Source organism: Mycetomoellerius zeteki, unplaced genomic scaffold (assembly GCF_001594055.1).
Source record: "Mycetomoellerius zeteki isolate Tzet28-1 unplaced genomic scaffold, Tzet1.0 scaffold182, whole genome shotgun sequence".
Taxonomy (NCBI): Eukaryota; Metazoa; Arthropoda; class Insecta; order Hymenoptera; family Formicidae; genus Mycetomoellerius; species Mycetomoellerius zeteki.
Window position 1 is genome coordinate 747193 of NW_017256778.1, and position 9362 is coordinate 756554.

The following is a 9362-nucleotide window of genomic DNA, read 5'->3' on the forward strand; positions in this document are numbered from 1 at the left end:
CCGGCTACTCCCGGTGAAAGCCGGGAAAAAATTTCAATGCGGTCACACCTTTGTTGGATTTAACCCGGCACTCATGTAGAAAGTTAATTGGATGTGGCGCGCGACGGTTAATTAAGAATCTCCGTTCATAAACTGATGGCGGCGATTTGTTCGATAAGCATCAAGTTGAACGGTTTTGTTCCTGTTACTTCCTCTTTAGTTTTACCCAAAGTTAATCGAAGACTAAATACACCAAAATGATATTTGCGATTGATGATAAACTCACATACAATACAAATATCCAGAAATGTTTAAATTATAAGCGCACAGTATCGTCTATTATAATAAGAATAGTGAAAGATAGAAAAATTAAAGTTGAACTACTAAATATAGTCAATATATATAGGACAAATCACAAAAGCAAACTATATATGTATATAAGACAATCACAAAAGCAAACTATTTAAGATAGAATCTAAGAATAGATCTGTGAATGACAAAAAGAAAAGCGCACTAATAAAAAAAAGACATTTGCAGAATGTGCCGCTGGCACTCATCTACTGGCGAAAAATTTTTTCGTTTGGTTATCAGCTATTTTTTTTTTTATCAACTACTAGTTAGTTACTAACTACTAATTTTACTATCTACTTGGAAGTATAAAGGTACGAGAGGGACGTACGTTAAGGAACATGGATGAAGGACAAATGGAAGAATGTCGTGTTACTGTCCAGGTACACGTTGTTGCAGTCGATCGTCCAAAATCGTCCACCAAACACGCGGATCATCTACTGGCAGAAAATACAGCTGAAGCGACAGTAGGTATGAACAGCTATATGATGGTCGAGAAACGAGTGACAAGAAAAAAAGCGAGTAAGGTCGAATTGATACAAGATATCAGGAAAAGAGAAATGTGCCGCTATCTATCGAATGCATTTAAATAACCAGACGGGTTACTGCACGTCACGTCACAAGAAGACGGAGAACACGCTCTTTCCTCAGCCGGAAATCGAGATCGATAATTTCATCGAGAAAATATAAATTCCAATACGCGAAAGCAATTCTATGTTCATCCGCGACGGTTCATCATTCGATTTTCCCCGCGTTTGTGGTATCGAAAGTTGATCTGAATCGAAATTATCCTAATCTCCAGCCTTGAGCAAAAGAGATTCGCGATTTGAGATTTGTCGAAGGAAGGAAAACAGAGAGAATTCATCAGCTCCTAGATCACGCGAATCGCGAGTGTATCTGGACACAAACGACTGATTCGATGCAACTGGACAATGGTGAATGAAATAAATAAACGGTACACATAGCTTTGTAAAAATAATAAATTATTTGTATTTTGTAATCCAGAACGGACAATGTCTCTGTACAAATCTTGCTCTAGAGTAGAGAAACATCGTAAACAAACAACATATCTCTCGATTCGCGCGGAGCAATTGACATCGTCATCTGCTGTGCTTAATCTGGCAAGTGATAGGCAACTATCACTTAATAGAAATGCAATATAAAATATAAATCTATATATAATATAAAATACTTTTTAAAATTATATATATATATATATATATTTACACTAAAGGACATTGATGGGAGGTTTGACTCACCTGCCAGATTAAACATCTTATTGCTAATTCGACAGAACAGAGACAGGACGAGATCAATTTCTCGTCCTGCTTTTTTTTTTAATGTGGGCGATTTCGATGTCTCTTGATCTTAATATAAATGAGACTATATGATATTTCTAGATCTCTCTTTCTCTCTTTCTCTCTCATGCACGCGCATTCCCTTTCCGTTCTCTTCCTTCCTATTTTTCTCTCTTTCTTTTTTTATCACATTTTTTATCTCATTCGACTGATAACAAGATGGATCATGAATGTTGGTAAAAGAAAGGAAACACATGACGTGGGGTCACCAAACTAATGGATTTCAATGCTACTCCATGCAACACGAGGATTTAGAAGATATTAAAAGACGCATTCTAAAAAGTTTCTGAAAAATCTAAACGCCTAAAAGATTAGAGCATGTGTCTTAGATAAAATATATTAAAAAAATGTTTGAAAGGTCAGAGAGAAACTATAGGACTATAAAAAGACTAGACGTGTCAGTCTATGGTGCGGTGCGACGTGCGATGGAACTTTAAATAGAGATATTCCCGTTAATAAATATAATAAATAACTAATGCTTGAGACAATTTCAAGTGAAATGATTGTTTAGTGTACAAAACTGAAATAGCAGAAAATTTCTGCTCGCGCGAAATTTGTTAGCGCGGACTTTTTGTCATTCAACAACTTATTAAGAAAAAAAATTCCTCAATCCGATCGAGAAACTGTCACGTGGATATAGTGTAAAAAATTCCTTTTCGTTCTTCCTTTTTTCATCACAAACTAAAAAATATTGTGAATATTTACGTTAAAAGAAATTAATTAAGAAAGAATTAAAGAAATTGAAGAAAAATTATATACACATAAATTATACAAATAAATATTGTAAATTTATTTACCATTAAAATTATCTTGATACTAGAAATTTATTAAATTTCTAAACACATAAATAATAATTTTTACTAAATGTTTAATTTAAATCGACTTGAAAAATTAAAAAAAATATCAATTTACAATAAATATTAAAATTAATATTTATATTACTCATGATATATGCAAAATATAAAAAGATAACAAAATATAATTTTTAATTTTAAAAAACAATATGAAAACGGGAGGCAAGATCAATCAGTACATATAGTATATTCTCTTGCTTTTGTAGAGGTTGTGAATTTCGTTTTATTCACAATTCTGTTCTTAAAATTTCACAAATGCGCAGTCGTTACGTTTAAAAGAGATATAAAACATGTCTTCGAATGAGATATGAAAACAAAACGAGATGAATAAAATAAATTCCGTTCCACGAGCGAGCTTCGCAATCGGGCGTCATCCTAATAATCGACCTCATAAGACTAACATGAAAACGCTCGATGGAATCGACAGCTGACAAACAGCCAACAATGTGCAACGACTTTTACGAAACTTCCAAGAAACTTCCGTGCCAAGAGTCAAATGACTCGGCGGCAAAGACAACGCGTGAGGTTAAAGGATCACGTTGCACTTATCACCCGGCTTTCACAGTAACTCGGTCTAAACGCTCTTCAATGCGGAGGTGGAAGAAGAAGAAGAAGAAGAAGAAGAAGAAGAAGAAGAAGAAGAAGAAGAAGGAGAAGGAGAGGGTGAAGAAATGAAAGAGATCGATCGCACGATCGATTTGCCCGACTTGCGAGAGTGCTTGACGTTATGTTTCTTGGCCTTCTTGCCCTTGAACTCACGTGCGTGCCTAGCGTCGGCGATGTCGGCGATGTCATCCACGTCGTCGTCGTCATCATCGTCGTCATCATCATCATCATCGTCGTCGTCGTCGTCGTCGTCGTCATCATCGTCCGTGATGTCTAGATCTACATCATCGTCGTCGTCATCATCGTCATCGTCGTCGTCCTCGTCGCTGACCTGAGCAACCGCTGCAACGCTGGGAGAAGCTCCAACGGCCTGGATTGATATCGGATTCGAGACGGACTCGGCACCTTCGAACGTCGTCTCGTGAATGTTGGATGCAGCCTGATTCTCGGCAACGTCACCCGCCTCATCCTCGTAGCTGCCGGTATCGTCCTCGACCGTCTCACTCGACGCGGCATCCTCCGCAGCTTCCTCGCTGGCTTGATTCAAATCAGCCGCCACGGCGAGCGGCACCTGTGGCGAATTGACGGGGGTAGGTGGAGGTGTTACGGCGGATGCAACGGCAGGTGCCGGTGAAGCGACTTCATCCTCGTCGTCATCATCATCGTCTTCCTCTCCTGCAAGTTGACAGAAGTGCATTGTAGATAAAAATATATTTTTTTTATTAGCAATGATATTATTAGATCGAGCGAGATATATCAAGAATAATATTCTCTATCAAGAATAGTTTCCTCGAGTTAGTAAAAAATGCAATAGATGCTAAGAGAAAATGTACAACTTCATTAAAACATTGCAAATATACTACAAAGTGCAATTAATTTTATTATCTCTTATAAGTTCACGCATTCGTGATTTTAACGCACTCTGCATAAGAGACAGCCGGGGAATCGAGAGAACTCAGATTATCTTTTGGTATTCAGGTCAATGCGAAGAAGTAGCGCGTAGAAATTTTTTTTCAGAACCGAGATCGCTGTCGATTTATGTTAATTTGGACGAGTCAAAGTACCCTGTACCGTTACTACGCGCGAGCATATGTGAGCGAGAAAGAGAAATTCTCAGGCAATACGAAGCTTCGCGTTTACATAACGGTTTGTGTCAGTTTGCAAGATTTTCTATTGTCTGAGACTCGAAGAAAGGAAAGAATCGATTCATTGTTCAGCTCTCAGATATAAACAAGTTATTACAGTTTAGATGCGATTCATTGTTCACTACAGGAGAAATGAAGCTGTTTATAAATACATTAATGATAAGTAGATAATTGTACATTTAGGAAAATTTTACCAAACACTCATTTAGTATCAAGTTTCTGTTATCGTCCGTTATCTCTTCCTAGGTTCCGTTTTTTATGTATATAAAAACTGCTATTTGAATTTCAAGTTTATGTAACGGTAGGCTTGTTAATAAATATATTAATTAAGTAAGAATTAAGTACATCCAAATTAAGAATATCTATATTTGTGAATCTTTAACTTCCCACTTTGAATTTACTTCACTTCGTATTTATTTATCTTCAATCGTTCAAGCCATCAATCTACATCTTTTCGAGTGCATTCTTTACTTTTGTTAAGATTATTCAATTAGAAAAATATTACGGCTAATGTTGGAGAACAATGCAGTCATGATTCCTCACCTCCAAGTATATCTTCAATGAAACGCTCCAAATAATCGCCGTCATCTTCGTCGTCGTCGTCGTCATCATCATCGTCGTCATCATCGTCATCATCATCATCATCATCATCAGTGATATCTATATCGACGTCGTCGTCATCATCGTCGTCGTCGTCATCGTCATCATCGGTGGCGACTGGCGCCGCAGGCGCTTGCCTGCCGGTTGCAACAACATTCTGAGTCGACACCTTGCTGTCAGCAATCTTAGGCACCGGCGAGGCAAGTGCCCCTATCACCAGACAGCATAGCAACGTCAACACTGCTGCTAGTCTCATGGCTCTGCAAAAGGAAGTAGACATATGAAAGAAATAGAATTATTTATCACACACACATTTTTAGTGAATAGATGTTATTTATAAATATGATCATCTTTTTCAACATTTAGAATTGAAAATAACGTAAAATAAGAATTGCACGATGGATTTTCGTGCAAATAAAGTTTAAAAACTAAATGTTCATTCACAATGACATTTTTATTTACACACAAGATCACTTCTATCCAGCTTTTAAATACCCACAGATAGCTTTTTTTTAGAAACGACGATACTAGATGGAATTGATTAGATCCTATTTTCTCTTTTTCTTGTAATAATCCTTTTGTCTGTTTATTAAATAAATGCAAAAAGTGCGACCGATCTGGGACACCCTATTGCCTAGACGTTACTCGAAGTAACCGATAAATTGACAGGAGGACGTCGGCGATGATAATTCGCTCGTGTTACCCGTTACGGACAACACGTGCGACTTGTTAGAACGTTATTCTAGGCACGATAAGTGCGGGATACGGTAACCGAGCTATATACAAGTTAACCGTAAGGAATCGCTTTTTCTTCCTTAGAAGAGATACTTTTCGTGCCTAGACCGGCGATCAATCACACGGGTCGTTCAGTCGCGGGACAGACAGTTCCCATCAGTTCCCATAGTGGCTGCGTTCTATAAAGCGCATGATGCGCATAACGTATCATTTTATCCTTGTTGTTTCATCCTACGTCAAACGAGGATAATACATTATGCGCTTTATGGAACGCAGCCAGTATTTCACAGCATTCCTGTGCGTATGTTTTTAACTTTCGGAGCACGAGCATGCGAAACGTCGCGAAACGAGATCTACGAGCTGCATTGCAATAAACCGGATGTCTTGATTGTAAGGGAATAGTATTACGGATAGAATAACAACAATAGTCGATGACATCTTCGTGTATCTTTTTACAATTATTTCACGATCGAATATGGAGGGAAAGATTGGAATAAGGGAGAGATTGAAATAAGATAAACGTAAGTGAAAAATACTAAGATGCGCTTCGACAAAGAATACAAAGTTACGAACAATGCAGAAATCAATTCTTTACGAAATATTAACATAAAAGATTTATCTTATCGTGAATGATTTCTTTTCCTGAATGATCTTTTTTGCAAAAATTGTAAGACATTGATGTCAATAAAAATATATGTGAAGAGAATTTTTAAAAACTGTTACATAAAATAATAATTGGACTGGAAGTTGAGTGAATTTTTCCCCTTTTTAACAAACTATTAATAATAAATTAATAGTTGGAAGTAAATAAAAAATTAATAAGAAAATTGATCAAAAATACACCTTTAATTTCTACTAGAAATTCTTAAAATTCTTTTTCTATTAATTCTTTAACTGAAAATAATATAAATAAATAATCTTTCCATTATTTTCAGTTTTAGAAAGAGTAATCGAATAATTTTTTGTTACCTTTCATTAAAAAAAGGTAAAAAGTGCCTTACATTAGCTTCATACAGACTTCGCGAGCCGATAGCAACTGCGTCGGTACCCGGAAGTAACCCTGCGACGAGTTGGAATCAGAAGAGATTCAACCGGATGAGGAAGCAAGAACCAAGTTCACACGAATCCTTCGGACGCGAATACGTCACACGAAGAATACCGGGTACCTCACTGTATTAGCGTCGCACACAGTATCACTTAGCCCTCAGGGAAATGTTGCCTTCGATTAACTCGATCGAGCGGCGGGAGAACGAGGAAGAGGATGGGGCACCAACGCGGAGTCGGTCAAGGTCGTTCGAAGGTCCGGCTACCGGAAACCGTTCTCCATTCCGATTCAGTTCGACAACTTCTGAAGGGTGGTAAGCACTTTGTTCTCCACTTTGCTGTATCCAGTATCCCTTAGGAACTCACCTCTCTGTCTTTCTTCTTCTCTCTCTCTCTCTCTTTTTCTCTACTCTCCTTTTCTACGTCTTCTCGAGACGTATTTGTAGACGATTGACGATCGACGATGACACGCGTATACGTCCCGGTTCTTCCACCGATCGATCCACCGAGCGGCCCGGTGAGAGTGTTAAAACAGACGAGGCGGTCGCGATGCGACCCTTTTATACCGACCCGTACCTCCACCTCTTACACACTCCTTCGTCGTCCTCCTTCTCGTCGTCGTCGTGTTCTTCCTGCATTTATTCGCACCATACCTACCTACCTACCTACCTACCTATCTACCTACCTACCTACCTACCTACCTACCTTCTGTTTTCCACGTGGCCCGATCGAGCGTTTTCTCCCTTTCTGAGACGTCCGTGAGCAAATTGTATACATAAGTATTTTATATTAGTCAAAATCATTATAAATCTTATAGTTTCGCCATTCCTCTACAGAAGAAAAAGAAGAAGAGAGAGAGAGAGAGAAGAGAAATACACAGGAAGCTCTTACGTAAATTTTCTCTTATTATTAGCATATATGTGTTTCTCACTAACCCCCACTTTCCATAATATCCATTAATATGTATGTCTGATTTTATCCCATTTTTTATCATATAATTATTATTTCTCTCATTTTATAAGTCAAACTTTATTCTATATATTTTAAAATATATTCTATACACTTATACATCTAATTATTTTTTATAAATAATTTAATTAAGTCAATAAACATCACAGTAAATAAGTCTTACAATAAAGCTTGCATTACACTGAGAAAAGAAGTGTTTAATTTTAAGATATTAAAAGTTTTTTTTGTTCTTGTCTCCATTTTTTAAACACTTAAAGATATTTTAGTTTTAAACTTCTTCCATGAACAAAACACTGTGTTTGGATTTAAAATATTTAGGCCCATATTTTGAATGTTTTTTTTATCGATAAAGGTGCTTTTAAGCTTTATTGTAAGACTTATTTATCTGTGATATTTGATTTCTTTTTTTAGTGTAACTATGTTATCTTAGCGATAAAAAAGAGATACTCTTAAAAAAATTTTAATATCTTAATGTTTCAAAACTTTCAAACTTTTTAGAGTTTTTAGATTTATTAAAATTGTTTTTAAATTTTTTCTGGTTTTCAAGATTATGTGAGTGGGCGTTGTTCGAAATAAAATTCTGCGATAACTGTAATTGTATGAGAACATATTAAGAGAAAGAGTATCAAATGCTCTATCTTAAAACAGATCTGAGATAAATCAAGCTCGCATTAAAAGATCATTGTCACTCTCGCTCCTTCTGGCAAAATGTTTTAATACTTCATTTGATGACGCTGCTTATTTGATGTGCTACTTTCGTGATAAATAATGGATTACTTAGACCGACACTGGATGTTTCGTTCGATCTTGAAGCGGCTAATTAGCAGCAGTTGCTTCGCATATGGATGATTGGCGTTGTTTAATGCGAACGATCGCAAATATAAAATGATTATACTGATTAATTGAACAATCGTATTTTGTGTGTCGGACATATCCATTGAAAAGGACTTTCTTACGATGATTTGAATAAGTGTTCAATGTCAACTTGACAATCTAGAAATACAAGTGGAGTACTCTCTGTGGTGACTAGTCACAAAAATAAGATGAACAATTAACTTAAAGAGTGTTTATTGAAAAACGTTAAAATTTATATTTTTTTCAAGATAATGATATTTATAAAAAATATTAATTACATGATTACAACAATTTGTTTATTCTGTTTTGTTCAGATTTATATTGTTATAATTTATACTATACCTATTATCTCAATTAGTTACCTGTACTTTCTATGTCCCATAATTTTTTTGTATATAGCTTTGATATTTTATATGTATAAATGACATTTTGCAATTAATAAGATAAACTTCATATAAACTATAAATAAATTCATCCAACGATATAGAACAGAGAGCGAGAGTGTAGACTCGTAAACTCTTCTTTTCTTTGAGAAGATTTCATTTGCAGCCAAAGCTTTAATCAGTATATTTGATATTTGTGATCTATGTAATTCCAATATAAATTTTAGAAAGTAATCTAAAATTTAAATCTCTTAAAAAACTGAGACTATTAAATCATAAATTTATAACTATAAGGATCACGTCTGCTATATCTCGTAAAATGTCTGATCATCTATCCTTATCTTTTATTGTATTATACTCGCTGTAAAAAATTCTCAAATTTTTATAAATATTTTTTACAAATCTAGCGCGTAAATTTTAAATACAGAAATAGTGCTCGATCGATTTCCAACGATGTGTTTTTTGTTAATCGGACAATAATCAACA

General features: G+C 35.7%; 1 protein-coding gene across 1 annotated transcript in view; it reads right to left on the reverse strand.

Moving 5' to 3' along the window:
- The window catches only part of LOC108721702 (uncharacterized), a 17581-nt gene extending 10356 nt beyond the window's left edge, over positions 1-7225 (reverse strand). The window contains exons 1-3 of the mRNA XM_018446377.1: positions 7036-7225; positions 4834-5150; positions 3299-3820 (exon numbers count right to left, since the gene is read on the reverse strand). Of these exons, the coding sequence (XP_018301879.1) occupies positions 3299-3820; positions 4834-5146 (835 nt within the window). The 5' untranslated portion in view covers positions 5147-5150; positions 7036-7225. The remainder of the gene's footprint in view (positions 1-3298; positions 3821-4833; positions 5151-7035) is intronic.
- Between the last annotated feature and the right edge of the window lie 2137 nt (positions 7226-9362).